General features: G+C 38.4%; 2 protein-coding genes across 6 annotated transcripts in view; both read left to right on the forward strand.

The window, feature by feature from the left end:
* LOC146449381 (A disintegrin and metalloproteinase with thrombospondin motifs 1-like) overlaps window positions 1-1,116 on the forward strand; it is a 42,276-nt gene extending 41,160 nt beyond the window's left edge. For all 3 annotated transcript variants that reach the window (XM_085101640.1, XM_085101641.1, XM_085101642.1), the window contains exon 32: window positions 853-1,116. In XM_085101640.1, coding sequence (XP_084957766.1) covers window positions 853-857 — 5 coding nt within the window. In that variant the 3' untranslated portion in view covers window positions 858-1,116. The remainder of the gene's footprint in view (window positions 1-852) is intronic.
* Window positions 1,117-5,073: 3,957 nt separating this feature from the next.
* LOC146449382 (A disintegrin and metalloproteinase with thrombospondin motifs 6-like) overlaps window positions 5,074-18,274 on the forward strand; it is a 33,101-nt gene continuing 19,900 nt past the window's right edge. The window contains exons 1-11 of one of the 3 annotated variants that reach the window (XM_085101644.1): window positions 5,074-5,183; window positions 8,000-8,058; window positions 12,338-12,402; window positions 12,612-12,637; window positions 13,199-13,265; window positions 13,919-14,247; window positions 15,047-15,206; window positions 15,674-15,831; window positions 16,505-16,591; window positions 17,015-17,148; window positions 17,897-17,910. In XM_085101644.1, the coding sequence (XP_084957770.1) occupies window positions 12,345-12,402; window positions 12,612-12,637; window positions 13,199-13,265; window positions 13,919-14,247; window positions 15,047-15,206; window positions 15,674-15,831; window positions 16,505-16,591; window positions 17,015-17,148; window positions 17,897-17,910 (1,033 nt within the window). In that variant the 5' untranslated portion in view covers window positions 5,074-5,183; window positions 8,000-8,058; window positions 12,338-12,344. Of the gene's footprint in view, window positions 5,184-7,999; window positions 8,059-10,370; window positions 10,596-12,084; window positions 12,228-12,337; window positions 12,403-12,611; window positions 12,638-13,198; window positions 13,266-13,918; window positions 14,248-15,046; window positions 15,207-15,673; window positions 15,832-16,504; window positions 16,592-17,014; window positions 17,149-17,896; window positions 17,911-18,274 lie in introns of those variants that run through there. The other 2 variants (XM_085101643.1, XM_085101645.1) reach the window with 2 other exon arrangements.

Below are 18,274 nucleotides of genomic sequence, written 5' to 3' on the forward strand. Positions count from 1 at the left end.
GATTGATTGGCTCAGAGGCCATGGGGTATTAGCCATTATTAAACGCTGGCTCATTGGATAACGCAGTTCCAGAGTTTTGATTGGTTAAAAGGGCAGGCTATGGCATATGAACTATTGTACTATGCCCCACAAATATGGTAAGATTGCGCGTCAGGTGGAAGAGAAAATATCACTAAATCAACAAGATTCAGCAACAACAACAACATTTCTTGGTTGCTTTAACTGGCGCCTGTTGAATATGGGGTGATTATAGCCAACTCGTCGCTACGCGCCTCGTTGGCTATCTATCTTCTCACATCCGAAGCAGGCTCGTGGAATGCTGAATTGCTTGGCATTTTACCGTGCTATTTAAAGGGTATGTAAATAGCATAACCATCGTTAGAGAAACCTTAGTACCTTTCAGGGTATACACCTAAAACGTCCGACGTGAAATGTAACTCCTTGTCAAAATCGTTACGTTATAGGGGTGAAACTGAATTCGAACTCAAGCCACCAGATGACTTTCTCGCACAATTTAGACCTTCCAATCAAATTTCAGTTTGCCCATTTTAAATAGTCAATGCCCGGCTAGAAGAGTTGGCCATTTTAAACCGCAAAAATTTCATTTCTCTACTATCCCTCCTAATTTTCTTGCAGGGATTAGCGTGACATGTCGTGAAAAGCTGAAAACGGGGATAATCGCCCGCAAGACCTGTACACCTTCTGTCAATCCAAGTTTCCATTTTCACTTTTTTTATTCAGACTGAGGGGTTATCATACGACAGACCAACGAAAAAGTGCAAAATATTTTGCTGTTTTAAAACTTATTTCCGTAAACGCTTATTAATGGGGGAAATGATTTTTTTTTGTCAGAATAACCAGCAACCCTACCAGATTCACCGGATAACTGAAGTCAAAACAACGCGGGCGAAGCATACAGTACTTAGTATATACGTACGATATTTAATTAAGAGGATAAATACTAGTGTCCAAGAGAAGCAGTTAACTCAGAATCTAACAGATGATCATCACAGTCAAACGAGCGCATGATACTGCATGTATAGTTTTTAAGGCAGATTGACAATTTGTAAAATAAACAGTGTTTTAAAATAGAAATAAAATGATCATTCACCCGCAGTTTGCCTACTTAACAATGGAATGGTGATTTTCTGGGGAAAGGGAAGGGGGCAAAACACGAGGATCTTAACTTCCAGTTTCCCGTGGTGTGTCCGGCCAAATCCAACAACATCATCATCATCATCATCATCATCATCATCATCATCATCATCACCATAATCAGCAACATCATCCGTCTACGATACGATACGATAGCACGGACTTGAGTCGGGCCGATGTTTGCAGAACACGATCCTGGATGCAGCTGAGTGTAGCTGCACCCTTTGTGCATTCAGTAATTGTAGGTCTATTTGGCAATTAGATTATGAGTTCGAGATTTCTCTTGCATGGCAATTGATGTGGGCGGAGTCCTAATCACTAAACATCAGTACAGAATTATAGAAAACGGGGGCGAATGGCCTTATTTTCTTAACATCAATCTTGATTAATCTTCCCCTGAAATGACTGAGTTTAACTTTTTTATATTACTAGTTTGAACTGCGAAGTTTATATTACGAAGTTTAAGCTATTATGAAGTTTAAACTGCGGGAGTAGGGCGCCTTTTCACGACTCACTATCACAGAATGGAAAGCGAGTAGCATATAACCAATCAGATTACTGCATTGGTGATAGTACGCCAGTAGCCTTATATATCAATACCATTGCCGTCTTTTTTCTATTTCTTTCTCTCACCACCAGTTCGGGAATCCCGTTTTCTGTCAGTGCCCACTCTCTCTCACGCCACCAGAAGACTTTCCGTTGTATTTTGTAACCGTAAGGAGGCTCGGAACAATTTATCTGGCCTTGGAGTGGATCTCTTCAAATTATAATTGAGCATAGAAGGCATGCTTCGATTTCCCTCACTTGTCAACCTATGATCTACTATATTTTTTTCCTTTGGTTTCGTAAGCGAGAGCTGTTACCATAACAACGGCAACGCAAAGCCCTTCATTTTAAATAACGTCGGTTGTCTCGAAATCTAGTCAGACACGTTCAACGAAACTTTGAGGGTTTGAACAACTCACCCTAGACAACTTGTGAGCGAACGTAGCAAAAAGACTGTAATAGCGTTTCAAGTAAATACAGAATCAATTTTAGGGGCTGATTATAGTTGTTCCTTTGTTTTTCGTTAAAATCTCAAAAAATAAAATAAAATAAATAATATTATCGCTTTCTCATTTCTGGCCAAAGGTCTTTTATCATAGCACAAGACTCTAAGTGTACATTGTGTTTTTAGATGGCTAAAACAAAGCACAAATAAGTCGAAAAGACGGTAACGTCCTTACAGGTTTTTCTTTTAAATTGTAAGCAGTTAGAACAATAGTTATAGTTGTTTAACTGACCTTCGAGCAAGTTTTAAACTTAAGAACCATTTTAGGTGTTAGATAGGAGGTTTATTGACCTGGAAAAAGGGAATATGTGATATATTCCACGGGTGCCGTGCCCAGTTGGTGAGGTTTTCTAAATAATGCAAACAAAACATTTTTTTATCTCTCGTCAATGACATGCCATTTAGATAATAAATTGCAAAAACTTCTTTCCGCTTAGCCTCAATGGGATGTCACGTGATGACATCGGATGGTAGAACATGGTTTGCAGTCTGTCACTCCGCTTCGTTGTGGACGGAAAGACAGAAATAAAATGTACGAAAAAAGTGTTTATGGTCTTCTCATGGCTCAATCTTGCTTAGACAACTTGAAGAATGAATTGAGTGGGAGCAAGTTTGTAAGGGAAACAGAAAAATGGCTTATGGTTCAAAAGAAAACAGAGACGTAATACAGTATTGAACACTTCAAGTTGTAGTTACAGAAAGGGATGACTTGGTCGAATATTTAATTGTTATTGCTTTTGTTGTTTTTGTTTTATTTTATTTTTAACATCGGTCAAGACCATGCTAATTCTGTAGAAATGATTGATAAAATTGTCTTATTGTCGTAAACTATCCTTATTGAGTGAAGCTATCACTGTACCTGCATCGACCGTCCATTTAGTGTTATTTTAGTATCGTTTAAGGGGTCTCTATGGGAAACTAGGTCAAGGGGAATATGTTGAAGGAATTACATATCTTTGTATTGCTATGGTAATCAGATATTCTTTCAGCCCTACCCTTCCCTGTTACGATCAAAGCCGCCACCAGACAGTCCTAGATTGTCACGGGTTATTGAATATATTCCCACGAAAGGGACAAAGGAAACCAAGCCAAGTGAAAATAACAGTCGTTATTCACCTTCTGTGAACAAGAGCTTTGTTTTCTTACTTCTGGTCTTCTTGCTTCGACCAATTATGGTCGAGCGCGCGATTTGAACCCGGAACAAATTGGCCGCTGCAACAACCCTTGTTTCCTCCGTATCATCGGAATATGATGCAAACCTGACGGTAAGACTTTCTTTCTTGGCGTCAACTCCCTTGAAGTTTCCCTTCCTTTTCACTCAAGCTATAACGCCCAATAAAGCCGGAAAGTACCTTTTTTTTCCTATCTCCGTTACCTTCTTTTTTTCTACATGGTGTGCCAAGACTACTCCCTGCATACCCCCTACGCTCTACTTATACTAGAAATAACCAAATGTTAGTGAGTGTGGGAGACAAGTATAAAAGGCGCGGCAGGTTAAGGTTAGTTGGAAGGTTATAAGAAGTGAACACAAAATAGTATTCCTGGAAGGTCTATCGAAGTAAGGAAAGACAGTGCCTTTTAATTTATCCGTGTTTGCGCCATGCAAATTGGGTAACTAATGACGTGATCTGTAGTAAACGTAAACGTGATTGTGGGCACCATCTATGTGGTAATGCCATGGAAACACTGTTCCAGATTATTTTTTCAGAAATCCTGTTAGTGTTGTCCATTCCTTGTTCAGTAAAACACATCCAAACGTCTTAAAACAAGTGATAAATGCCATTCACACAGGTTTTTATTCACACTAATGTCTTTCAAAAAGGGAAATTGACATTTGAGGGAAGAGACTGGAATTGCGAATTTTGATATGTGGTCATGAAACAGAAGGAAAAGGGACATCTATGTTTAATTTTATAATGTAGTAATTGAGATGGATTCATAAAAAATTAAGATTCTACCATGCAACTAAAATTAAACGGAACATTTTCATTTCAAGGAAAGACGAATATAGCAATGCAATCATTTAATTTTTACAATCTTAATCTCAGCAGTAGCAAAGGTTTTTTTAAATTGTCTCTTACCCTTTGGGTCTGAATCAGAAACTTTGGTGACGGATGAGGTGTGAGCTTGAGTGATATGTTAACTGGATATTTTGCAGATCTAGCTGGTATAGTTTAAAATAAATTATGTGTCACTGTGAGTGACTTGTTGTGTAGCGAGCACAGTGGGTCCAGTTTGTGTGACCAAATTGGGTCGAACTATGGAAAACTGCCGATATTTGACAAACAAACTGGTCCAATGCTTGAGCAAAGTGGATCACTTCGAACGCACACAACAAAGTCGGCCTTTTTCAGTAGGGATTACCAAGACCCTGAGAAAGAATATTCCGGGATTACAAAAACAGATTACAATTCTCTTATAGTGGCTTTCAAAACAACGTAATTTCAACTGTTGTCAGATTTGATTCACTTCATTGATTTTGGCCTCCTCACATTAACATTCGCTTCTGTGAACATGCTCGTAGAACCGACATAATTTTTACGAGTCGTTTCCAAATTTGAACGCTGTTGTACTTATCACGTTTCTTTGAATCGACTGTGAGATTTTCGGGGAGTTTGCTATGACATTACGGAAGCTTCTATTGCCAGACGCGATTTTTATTTCTTTTCGGTGGATGTATCTTGAATTGAAGAAGGGAGTTGACACTGTTTTGTAATTATGCACTGGTAATATTGTTCCTGTGCAATCTATTGTGTACGCATTCTTTTGTTTCTGTCCTTGTGTGCATAGCGGTATATCAAAACATTTTACCGCCACAGGCTGTCATTCAGTTGCAGATGAGGTTTTTCGAGGCTGAAACGGACACTCGTCTTGTAAATTGAACTGCTGAAAGGTTTGACACTCTGCACTCTTACGAGACTCTACCATCTGTACATGAAACTTAATCATCTATATCTACTGGTAAAACAATCTTCAGGTAAGAAACAAATGCCGGACTTGATCAACTTCAAAAAAAGTTTAAAAAATTAAGTTTTGCAACCAATTAGTAGCTTTCGTTCGAATGGCCTCAACTTGGAGTGTAACTAACGACCTCAAAAATAAGAATTCCAAACTCGAGCATTGACTTCACTTGCGGATCCGTTGACCTTCGGCTGGTTCCACACGAGCAAAACTTCCTGAACAGACAATTTTTTGGCAATGTTTTTGCATTATTCGTGAGTAAAGGCGTGAACTTGTTCAAACCTGGAACTACATTTTTTTAGAAGACTTGTCAAAGAAAAGCTTGACAACTTTTATCGAATACACGAGAATATAAAACTTGTCAAAAGCGGACTTGTAAAGGAACTCGCCTATTAATATTAGTCACATGCACATCATTGAACAATTTGCTTTGACTCTAACTGCTAACCAGTCCAATTTTAATTTAATTGATATTAGGAACCACTGAAATAACCTAACAGGTTTGACTCTTAAAATGTTTTGACTGTCAGTGAGACGGGCAGTTAAGAATTTGAAAGTTGGCGCCAAATTATTAATTCCGAGTAACGGTAGCTTTATGTTTGCTTTGACAAACACTCGATATATTTGCATTGTCTATCTTTAATCTTAGGTGCAAATTAATTCGACTTTGTTTAAAAAAAAGACAAAAACGAAATTAAAAAAAGAAAAGAAATATAAAACAAAACAAAACAAAGAAATAAAGAAAAAAAGCTTTCTGAAGAATCTAAACCGATCTCTCGGTCGAGTTGGCATGATTTATATGCTCATACATATTTAGACAACAGTTAAGACACCGGGACGAAGTGTTTAAACTAACTCAACCAAATTTAATCCCATGTCTATCACCTAGTTGAGTTTTTGAAAACACGGTTAATGAAAACTTCAGCACTTTTGGTGCAAAAACGTGCAAACACGACCTTTTTTTTTTTGCTTTAAGACATAAATGACAAGAAAGAGATAAGAACGAAAAGAAGAGGAGGAGGAGACCTATTTTTTATTATTATTCTTTTTTTTTATTTTGCCGATCTTCGATTGGGAATAAGTCTTGAACGTAACAAAACAATGTGCGCTTGTACTCTCACTGACACATTATTGGTTAGAGTACATATGTACAATGAATCGGGGTGCGTTGGGTTTGATTCACTCGGGGATCTGATTTTTCCGACATTTGTTTTGTTTCTATTTTTTTGTTTTTTTAAGGGTATATCAGAAAAATAATTTTTTCTTTACATACAATACTACACAATCCGACCCGCAGGAAAAAGAAAAATTTACACATGCATGTACACCAACTCTGATCATTTCAGGTGGATAGCAATCTCATTCTCGGTGGTAAATATATTTTGGGCCGGGTTAACTGGCCAAAAACAGTTGAGTTCAAGGAACGGAAACGAGATCGAGTTTGTCTTGCCCATTGCGGTTGGTCAGCAGACAAACATGGCGCCGAAAAAGCTGTCATTTTGTTTTGACTATTTAGTTTTACGTCCGCAGTTGAGTGATGTCATTCATGTGTTGTATTGGAGCACAACTTGCCCGTTTCTGAACAACTATAACATTTTTCAGATTTTACGGAACTATATCCCTGCTATTTTAAAAGAGAAGACTCTTAAACTTGGCCAAGATCAATTGTTTCGCGCTACCGGGCCTACATAAAAATTGCTGTGATAAGGAGAATGACTAGCCTGCGACTATAGCCGCCTCTTATCGCTCCCGACCCCCGAGGGGCGTTTCGCGAGAGAGCCAGACGTCTGCGATTTCAATACCGCAGACGTATCTCTCGCGAAACGCCCTTTGGACGCCGGAAGTGATGAGAGGCAGATGCAGGCTAGAGGATGGCCGATGTACCGAAATACACTGCTTACAGAGTTTTAATTTGTATTGCGTCATTGTTAGTTTCAGCCACATAAAGCAACTGTATAAATGAGGGGTTAGTTTCTAAAGAAACTGTGGTGCTGTGTCGGTGGGGAGTAAAAACGAATGATAATGATTGGTTTATCAACAATGTTGATAACTAAAGGAAATTTGGCCACCGTAAAGAGATTCGAGTGCTGACGTTTCGAGCACTCGAATCTCTTTACGGTGGCCAATTTCCCTTTAGTTATAAACTCTGTTGATAAACCAAACATGATGCAACTACCTCAGCAGGTGCTATCCTCTATATCGTTTTTGCGGTACAGCTTTGATATGGATTACGTGCGCTTCATTATAACGAAGTTTAAAAAGTTAAAATCAATATTGGACATCTAAGTGTGCCGCTGATTATCTGTGGTAAGGACAATATTTACTCCTTATCGACTTAAAACACCCATTTAAAAAAATGAACTACTAAAACAAGTCGTCGGGCACCTATACGAAAAGCTATATAACCACATTAATTGGGTTTAACGTTCTTCTTGAGAATTCAGCTCAATAAAACAGGGATTCAAATGAGCGGTTGCAACGAAACTAATATAAACTTTGGTATTAATATCACTTCTTCAATTGGAACCAATAATTAACAACGTGTCGGTCAGACATGCACGCACTATGATAGTGATCAAGAATTGTTTAAAGTGGGTTTAAATGGCCAAAAAGAGGAAACTGACAAGTCACTCTCAGTATTATGTGGAGACCTATTAATGGCGGTATAGCTTTGATGGTTTGAATACGAGAAGTAGTATTTTTTTATAATAATAATAACAATCTTTTAATAGGATGCTCCATCACAAGAGTGGTTTACATAGAGGTCCTATTACTAGATGTATATCCGCTAATAATCAGTTGTTTTCTATTGCATTTCGGATGGTTTGCCAGTAATCCTATGCACCTCTTGATAGTTGATGTTAAAGTACAGAAAAAGCCACTGGTTTCAGGTAAGTACCTACTAATGCTCTTCATTTCGCTTCAACTAGTGTACCTGTAAAGTCTTTCAAAGTACGATTAACATAATCTGGTGTTTGTGTCAACTCGGAATTCAGATTTCAACTGTACTTGTCAACGAAGATTTATGATAAGCTGACGTTTTTTTTATTTCTCTCTCTCTCTCTCTCTCCCTCCCTGAAAAATCACAATCGAGCAAGGGGTTTTTTTTTTGTTGGTTTAGCGTTAATTACTATTATAATCGAGCAACAGGGAACAGACAATTTGAAAACCCATTTGCACCGACATTCTCGTAGAACTGACAGTAAAAAATACTCCTTTCATCGCGATCATTTTGGGCGATTTGACAGGAATTCATTGTATCCTGCGTAATAAAGGTCATTGTATTTATGGTAGGAAGAGTAACCAAGCATACTTGGTTTCAGAGCAAAAATACGTAATTTCTGAATATATGCCATTTTAGATTTATTCTCTATAATGTTTTCCATTTTTCAGACCAAAACTGCTCATTTTTTTTTTATTTCAAAGCAAAATAGTCAAAATCTATACCCCATTTCAGAGGAAAGACCCGGCGAAGAAACCATACCAATGCTTGTTCTGAGAGCCTTTACTTCTGGGAGCTCCAAAACGAAATCTGTGCTTCTGTTTCTCCACGAATATTAGGTCATTACTTAAAGCGAATTCTCGTACAAAATAGCAGTTTGACCGAAGTAATTCAATAACACACCTACGTAAAAGGATAGAAAGAAATGCTACCACTAATTAAAATTGTCTTTAATTCAGACTTTTTTTTTAACATTCTCATTCAATATGACGGCCCATGTCACGTACAGCATAAAATATTAAGCCTCGGGCTAGAAGTTGCGCTTAAAGGCCGAGTTTCACGGTCAAGCGCATGCGCGAGCAGACCGGCTCAAAAATAAATTGTACGGGTCGACACTAAATTCGATGCGAGCTTGTGGTGGAACAATCTGTTGAAATCGCGCCCGAAATTGGATCATCCGCTCTTCGTTCTTCACTTTTTATAATCTTTGTTTCCTGTTGTAAATACAAGTTCGATTTTTGTAAGGTTGAAAGTGTTTTAGTATCCGAAAACGACATTTTTGTCGATGGATCGGCAAGGAGACGTCGCGGCCGACCGGCGACGGGACGTTCTGTGGACTCTCTGGAAGCACAGAAGTTAAATCGGACAGAGTGGAGTGGATGTAGAAATCCTGTGTGGTTAACAAGATACGTCCACCAAACGTGGAAAATTGGTAAAGAGATAAGTCTGTTTAAAATAGACAACGATTTCGCGGCACATCTGCTTTCGCTGGAAATGGCAAAGGTCACCAACTGGCTTTGGATGAACTCGCGAGGATTTTCTAGATTTCAATCGTACTGTTTGTTCATATGGAAGTCAACTGTCAAAAACGGAGAATTCCACGGACAAACAGCATCAAACATCAGTGTTTTGCTTTGGATGGAAAAAATTGTACAACACGAAGCGAATAAATATGAGATCAAATGTGCGAGTTAGTTGTAGTTGTCTATTAGCGGGCTCGAATAGCGGGCAGTAGAAAAAAATCCAAAAGATTTGCGGCAAACTACAAAATCTATTGTAAGGTATTCATTTATCTATCAAATTATGGTCATTGCGAATGGCAAACGCAGTTTTGATTTGCCACCATGGCAGAGTTTTCTCAAATGCATTCCAGCATCTCGGAAGGACACTCAGTGTTGTTGTTACTAAACGGTCGCATCGCTTCTTGAAGCTTGCGGATTTCTCGTTCTTCGCCTTCTCGCTGGTCTAACAAAATCAGGCCATCGAGCGTACACACTATAGTAAGTTTATCACTGAATGCTGATGAAATACTGGATTTAAGTACGAGAGTTTGAGGGAGCTTCTCGGCTTTTCGAACCGCGCGTGATAAAAAAAGGTCGATGCCGCGAGATATCGACATTGTACTAAAATAAAACCGTATACGTTCGCATAAGTTCTGGCATTGCTTGAATGTCATGGGACATTCACGAAGCGGCGCTGCAAAAATCCCCTTGTGTTTTACATGGACAGCCTTTTTGTTTCTTTCTGAACGGTGACCGAAACACTGGCCGGTCAGTTTTATTTTTATGCCAGCAAGTTATAAAGACTTGCCCGCCGTATCCCGCCGGTGTTGTGTACTCGCTTCTAATTGGTCCAAAAACAATTAGCTTGACAGCGCTTACGTTATCGCTCGCACATGCGCCGAACCGTGAAACTCTCCCTTTAATACACTTACATCAGAGCATAACTATCTCAGAGGGTGCGTAATTTCCTGTTATCACAACGCCGTCTTCCTGGGAAGTAAACAGATTGTGTCATCTGATACAATCTGAATTGATCAATGATAAAAATAACTTCCTGGGTGTTTAGCTATATAAGATCTGCAATCTCTATCCGTCCTCACGATACATTCAACAAGAATTTGGAAAGGAAAAGCGCCACGTTGTCAATCGAGACCCACTTACAGAAGCAACTCGACAATCTTCGCTCTCTTCGTTACTTTCTTGGGTAAGAAAACCAAATTTCCTTCGGCTCCTTTGTTTATCAAAAATGCAGTTATAACTATTTCATTGTAGTTGTCTAATTTTGAAAGTATGGCTAACGCAGTTATTTTCTTCATCAGCTGGAGTTGCTAATTATTTTAACTGCATAAGAGACGGACCGAAAACATGTAATAGTTTTTATTAACATTTTCTCTTGGAACAATGGTTCTTTACTTCGCTTTTTTCATACCATGAAAACCAAACAAACAAACAAAATTATCCAACGATGGAGACCAATTGAACTCAAACTTTTGGTATAAATATGGCTACTAATTCGGGAGCTTGTCTCTTAAACCATACTCGAGCAAAGCCTTTAAATTAAGCAACTACAGGTGAAGAAGAGATGACTTAACTACAAAACATGGATTTTGAAAACTTTGCCATCTTCTTAGAAGTACTGCGGGCACGAAAGTATTAGTTAGGGCAAGGGGTCTGTCCATGTTGTCGAAGAAAAGGAAAAATACTGAATAATTGAGGAGCTCGATATAAGAGCCACAGCTTATCACAAAAAGTCAACTAGCCGTAAATATCATAAATAATAAGACACGCTACAGCGTCAGTAATTTCCATTAGAACGGTTTGTTTTATTACGTTCTTAACACGAAATTAAGGAAGTCCAGTATCAAGCTATAAAGTTCTTCAGCTCACTGGGCGAAAAGTGAATGCAGCTTTTCCGAGCGATAGCAATTTTCACTTAAAATTTTACGCATTTAATTTAAGTTGTGTAATTGCCTTTTCACTCAGTTATTCCAGGCGTGATTTTATGCGGTTTATGCCATTTTATGCGGTTCTGTGGGTAAGAAACCTCTAAGAACGCCGCAGCAGCTTCCTGGCTATGCAAACACAAAGCCACACCTACAAGCCACAGATACTAGGGTTGTGGTTGAGTCTGTAGTGAAATCGCTATAGTGTAACCATTTAAATGAATTCAAAGTTGTTGTGCTGCTTATTATATTATTTTACCACACCTAAAACTATACAGAAATTAATACATTATTAATAAATAAAAAAAAGGTAGCAGCAAAAAGGAAAAGGAAGAATAAAGGATGATAACGGAGAGAGGGGGCGAAAAGGAAACCACGAAGCTTATACTAATTTTACGTTGCTGACGTGCTTTAAAAATCAAACGTGTTTTTTTCTTTTTGGTTATTATCATGTTCAAGGTAGTTCTAACCTTTGAGACTGTAGCTGAAATCCTAAAGTGTGACCATTCAAATGAAAGCTACCGAGCAGTACTTTCCTAAAGTGCTGTTTATTACGCTGTACAAGGTAGTTATAACTTTCCAATCTGTGGATGAAATCTGCTTCTGAACAGTACTTTCCTGTGGTGCTGTTTGTTATACTGTGCAAAGTGGTTCTAACTGTTTGTTTTCCAATATTCAACAGAGTGAAATTTGGGATAAGATAAATTCTGATTTTGGGCACTCCCTAGAGTCACGGTTTCTGCATCGCAATCAATCCTGACAGTATAGCGACGGTAAGGTCTCACCGTCAGCAACCAAGAACAGATGACCCCCTCCCCATGAGGCTCCCAATAGCTATCGATTGACGTGCGAAAGGCCATTGGTTCGATTCTCACCGGAGACGGGAGAGACGGGTACTCAGATTGACCCTTTGTCCCATGCTTGTTACTTGTTGAACACCGAAATCTTATTTTCTAGTCAACTGCTTTCCTAACAAACGTTCTTTTTTTATTATTTTTTTAAGCGGCGAGATGAGCACCCTTAACTTGATCTGGACACTGTTATATTTAGCGTGGCAAATTCGTGGAGGTAATAATAACTTTTAATTACCGTAAATTGATTATATCAACATAGTATACCTGTATAACTAAAGTGCGTTAACCCGAGCCTTGTAAGTAGGCGATATAGACCGCCAGAAAATCACAATTTAGACTTTTCAGTCATGTGCATATATAATAACAAATCTGTTATCTTCGATAGTTTTGTCCATTTTCAACAATTTAAATTATTCCTTTCAGGTGAAAGTCGTTTCATTGTTGGCAAGGTGAGATAAAAATTCTATTTGTAGAATGACTCATCAGTTTAGCAAAGTAAATACATATATTTTCATCAATATATTACACGTAATCAAGTAGTCAAGAAAAAAATTCCAAATATTTGAAAAGGAATGGCAAATTACATTTTCCACGGGTAGTTTAATTTCATTTACCGCTCCGAAATGTCAAAATTGAACTGGAATTTTGTAAATTGTTTTTCGGAGAAAACTGAAGAACCATTAAAATTTTAAAAAATTCAAGTTGACAGATTGGTTTAGAAAGAATCTGACAACTCTGTCTGTTTAAGATATTCCTTTGTAAAAAATTCAAATCAGTTCCAAACAAAAAAAAAACCTATTGACCTCGCACAGTCTGAAATTTCAATGTTTCCAAACATCCATGATATCGATTTAGTAATAGCGTGACAGATGGAAATAGACGAGACATTACAATATTGTAATAAATATCATAGGTAAAATAATGTCGAAATTTTTTAACTCCGCTCGCTGATTTGATCTTCGGAGGATTGGTTTTTAATGTTTAATATGCTTGATGTGGTCTTTTTACAGCCCCTTCACAATTTAATGACAAGAGAGGAAGTCAAACACTTTCTTGGAACAGAGCATCCGTTCAATGGTATGATAATCATCTTTTTATAGATAATAACTTGAGCATAATAGTTTTAAAAAGTGACAAAATCACGTCTATGTTTTAATTTATTTGCAAATCATTAATGCATATTCAGGAACCAACAGCCATTGAAGTTATTTTATAACACGATCCCCGAATACTTTTCCTCGAAAAACATAAATCCAATTTTCAATAGCCCTACTCTATTTTTTAATGTTTTCTGAGTGATCTTCCATTTTGCCTAAGTTTCGGTCAGGAATTTTTTTCCAAAGTTGCAATCCCATTGGTAGATCAAAAAACGTACGTGATGGTTGATATAGGACGGTACTCTCCCCCCCCCCCCCCCCCCTCCTCCTGTCCCCTGACTTGAGCCCAGTAAAACCTTGATCAGGTCAGGTCTGTTTTCATTCGGTGGATCATTCTAAACTGTGTCCGTTCAAATGAAAGCTACTAAGCATCAGTACTTTCTTGTGGAGCTAATTGTAATGTTGTATAAGAAAGCTCAAACGTTGAGTCTGTGGATAAAATCCTGAGGTGTGACCATTCAAGGATAAGTTTCCTATGGTGCTGTTTATTACATCGGAGGCCGTTTAAATCGAAGTTTGAATTTGAGCTAAATTAGGACCAGAGAAATTAACATTTCATGCATTTTAATTCAGTTCCTGAATACGATGTGGCATTACCATACGCGGCAACCGAAGAAGGAAATTTCGCATCTTATTCGCTGAACCCTCACAGAATGAAACGAAGTCTTGAGGCGGATGAGAAAGATGATGCTACGTACCATTACAAAATCCGCGCCTTGGGAGAACAGCTACATCTTCACGTCAAACGGAATACGAAGTTCATGGCACCAGGCCTCCAGCTGGAAACACGTGACCAAGATGGCAGGAGAATCAGTAGGCCAATCACCAAGAGTGCCTACTTGACCGGGAAAGTTGTCTCGGATCCAGGATCTTTGGTTGCGTTGAGTGCCAACGACGGAATAGTAAGATATTTTTAATCAAAATGACTCATTTTTCTCCCACTGAGTTGCAACCTCACGCGCATGTGCAGATGACTCACCAGTTGGATGTTCTAACTGAGCTACACTGACACTCTTAGCGAGCTTATCTTAGTCATTTTACTAGGTTTACAATTCCTGTGCATAGGGAATATGCCTTAGTCTACACTTGTATTTAGTGCACACAATTAAGTTATAACAATATCGCAATATCAGGTTTGATATTTTAATACCATCCTTCTCTCCATCACCACACATGACGCTGGCACAATTGATTGGATCATAGAAACACAAGAAGTGTCTGGCGGAGCAGGGATGGCACAGTGGTGAGAGCACTTGCCTCCCACCAATGTGGCCCGGGTTCGATTCCCAGACTCGGCGTCATATGTGGGTTAAGTTTGTTGTTGGTTCTCGTCCTTGCTCCGAGGGTTTATCTCCGGGTTCTCCGGTTTTACTCCCTCCACAAAAACCAACATTTCCAAATTCCAATTCGACCTGGAACGCACGGACACCTTTGAACGAGCTCCGAGAGCTCTTTGGTGTTTCGTGGTTAAATAAATTACATTTACATTTTACCACAGATCAACCACATAAATGACCTCTAGCCGCCAGAAGACTCCATGTGGTTATATAACGGTTTATGTGTGCAGATGGTCATGAGTTCAAATTCCTTACGAGTTTGACTGGGATTTTTGAATAAAACTAAGTTCATTTCTTATATGAACAGCGTCACAAATGCCATCTTCCTTTTCATTAACTCGTATTTTTTTTCCTGTGTTGTCAGACCGGTCTTGTGAAGAGGTCACATGACACTTTCGTTATTCATCCTTTGCCCGCACATCTGGCTCGGCACGTCACAAGCGATGAAAGAGCAACGCCACATCTTGTTTACAAGAGATCAGAACAGCAACACGGTACACATCATACCGCCGACAAGGAAGCACGTAAGCAAAGATCATTGCAGCAATTGTAACTAAGTTTGATGGTGACTTGGCCGTGAGTTATCTTAGTTGGCGCACGTTCCAAGAGAAGCGCAGGAACCACTCTTGAACCAGTTGACAAGTGTATCAATGGGCGTTTCCCTCAGGTTTTGTTAAACAATTATTACACTTTAAACAGATCTGTTCGTAGGCGCTACACAAGACGAAGTAATCCGCTTCATTTACCAAACGTCCGTAGGGATTTTAGACCTTGTCTTGATCTCAAGACTCTTCCCGGAATTCCACGAAACCAAGTTAGATTTTCCATACCTTGTTGGTATGGCAATGACACGTGCAAACTGTTAACACTTAGAAACGCGTTTAGAGAGAAAGAAGACCAGGTCAAAATATTCAGTTTGAGGCTTAACTTCTTAAAACAGATCTCAGTTGACTCATATTTCACATCTGATGTATGACTTTCTGTCTCCAAGACTTAGCAAAGAGAGACACAAGCCAGAATCGACAAGAAGATAGCAGCGACGGAGGATTAATCAACAAGTACCTGGAGGTAGCACTAGTGGCGGACGAAAAAGTCGTGGAAACCCATGGAAACAAAACAGACGAATTCCTGCTCCTTATGGCTAGCATTGTTAGAATGAAATCCATTGTTAATGATAAAATGTGTCCCTTTTTTTTTTTTTTGGGGGGGGGGGGGGGGTTAATTGGACTGTGTAGACTGAAGTTTTACATGTATTAATATTCTATCCATATTTACACTGTTCAATATAAAAGCATTTGGTCAAAATAAAAATGTTCTTACAGACTCTCAGCCTAGGTAATGTTCTTAGTATGTTCTTAAATTTTAGTTAATCTCAACCTCAACGTCCTTATAAAAAAGGTTCTTATAAAAAAAAGAGTGTACGCCAAAAGTCTCCGGAAACCTGGTTATATTCTCCTTTTATAAAAATTCAAAAGGGTATCTCTTGACTAAGACTGAGGAATTCCTTCTGCTTATGGATAGCATTGTAAGACTAAGGGTGTTTTCCATTTATCAGAGCTGACCGGCCAGACGTCGGCCAGACCGATCGATCCGTTGGTGGAGTGTACAAATTTGAAGGACTGATTCTTGGAATTCTTCGGAAATGGCAATCTCTGAGAGTAGTGTGCGCCATTCTGAAGCAGTTTAAAAAAAGTGACCGACCAGTTCTGACAAATGAAAAGCGCCCTAAATCAGAATGTTGTTCTAAAATCTGAAAATTCTCTCAAATTCATTGGCTAATTAGCCAATTCATGGTTTATTTATTTTCAATTGAATTCCACAGGTGGATACAATGTTTCAAGATGAAACGGCAGGAGACATTAAGATGAATTACGTGGTAACCCGTCTTATCTTCATCACAAATGAAGAGGTAATCAAAAGCAAAAATGACATCAAACCTGGTGTGTTTTGTCATAAAACATTTGAAGTTTAAATGAAGATTAGAACGTAAGGCGAAGTTTCACACCCGAATGAGTCGACCAGACTATTGGGTGTTACGTTCGCGTTTTTTTTTTTAGGTATGAGTTTTAAGCGCTAAGGAAGCATGGTATCAGTAGTATGTTTGACAATAACAGCAATTGTTGTGGCCTTTTCCGGAAATGTTTGATTTTATACAGTTTTACTAGTCACCTAGCCTGTACATAGCCTTTTGATTTAAAAAAAAAAAAGTGTTATCACATTTAATTACTAGTTTGAAATAAAGCTTGTAACATTTCACTAAGGTCACGGCCTCGCAGAAAAATAAATATTTCAATGATTTTTTTCTCTACTTTTTTCTTTTTTTCTTTTATAGCTTGGCGTTGATCCTTCTAATTCAAGTGTAAAACACGTAAAGGTGATTCAAAAACTGGCTGCGTGGGCCCGAAGAAATAACATAGACAACGACTCAGATCCATTGCATTTCGATATTGCTTCTCTTGTTCGCAGGTAAGATGATTTATTTAACCCTTTGCCGGCCACGTGTTTTCCAGGAATTCATCATATTAGCAAATTGCTAATAAACAACCCCAAGTACAATAAAAGTACATAACTTACAGGGTAAAAACACCCCACTCTTTCGGTCTAGAATACTTAGAATATCTCATTACTTAATAAAAAACACTAGTTGCATGTTAACGAGGAATTTTACAAAAAACAAACTTGAAAGAAAAATGTTTGAAAAATGTGCGGAAATTTGACCCTCGCGCCATATGGGCGAATTTGATCCGCTCGCAGGATATGTTTGTGTTCGTAACATTGCCTACTTGCCATATTTCAACAATAAAAATAGACAGAAAAAGACAAAAACCTAACCTAAATTTTATTCAGATGAGACTTTGCTGAGCCCAAAACGCGAACGCGTACAATTTTCGCCTCAAGGTGAACGACACGCAAGATATCTTGAGAGAGTTGTGCACATTACAAATGTTTTCTTTCTCTAAGCATTTGTTTCTCTCTCTCACTATCTTGGAGAGAATCAAGCTACTTTGGGGTCGCTGTAGAATACATTTTCGCGCGAGCACGCGCGAAAATTCCCTCCCGCAAGGAGACGCGACACTCAGAGGCAGACCGTTTTAGCGCTTTATAGTATGTTACAGATTTATTGTTTACTTCTTGCCCCAGATTATCTATTTCACTAAGAAATCACTAAAAGTTATTTTCTACTTTTTTTTGTATTCCATTTTTATCTCCAAAGCAATGGAATTGGAGGTAAGAACAAATAATTTCTATTTCTCATTTTTTGAGATAACTGGCTTTCACATGCGTAGTGCCACAAGAAACATAGCCAGTGTGCAAACGAGACATATCATTTCAAGTGAAAAATATAATTACCCTTTGGGAGGGTACTTACTTATAAATCCTAGTAAACAAAATACAGTCTTTTTATAACAAAGTCTGATTTTGGGGCTGACGCTCAACGTACTTATTTTTTTTCCCCCGGCAATTTGAGCCTGAAAAAAGTTATTTAGATGTTCTTATACTTTAAATTGTCCTGAATGAAAACAAAAACAAAAGTACAGCCTAAGCCCGACACAAATTGAGATGTTTAACTATGTACCAGGCATGCAAGAAG

This window comes from Pavona decussata, unplaced genomic scaffold (genome assembly GCF_977016875.1).
Source record: "Pavona decussata unplaced genomic scaffold, jaPavDecu1.1 SCAFFOLD_602, whole genome shotgun sequence".
NCBI classification, from domain to species: Eukaryota; Metazoa; Cnidaria; class Anthozoa; order Scleractinia; family Agariciidae; genus Pavona; species Pavona decussata.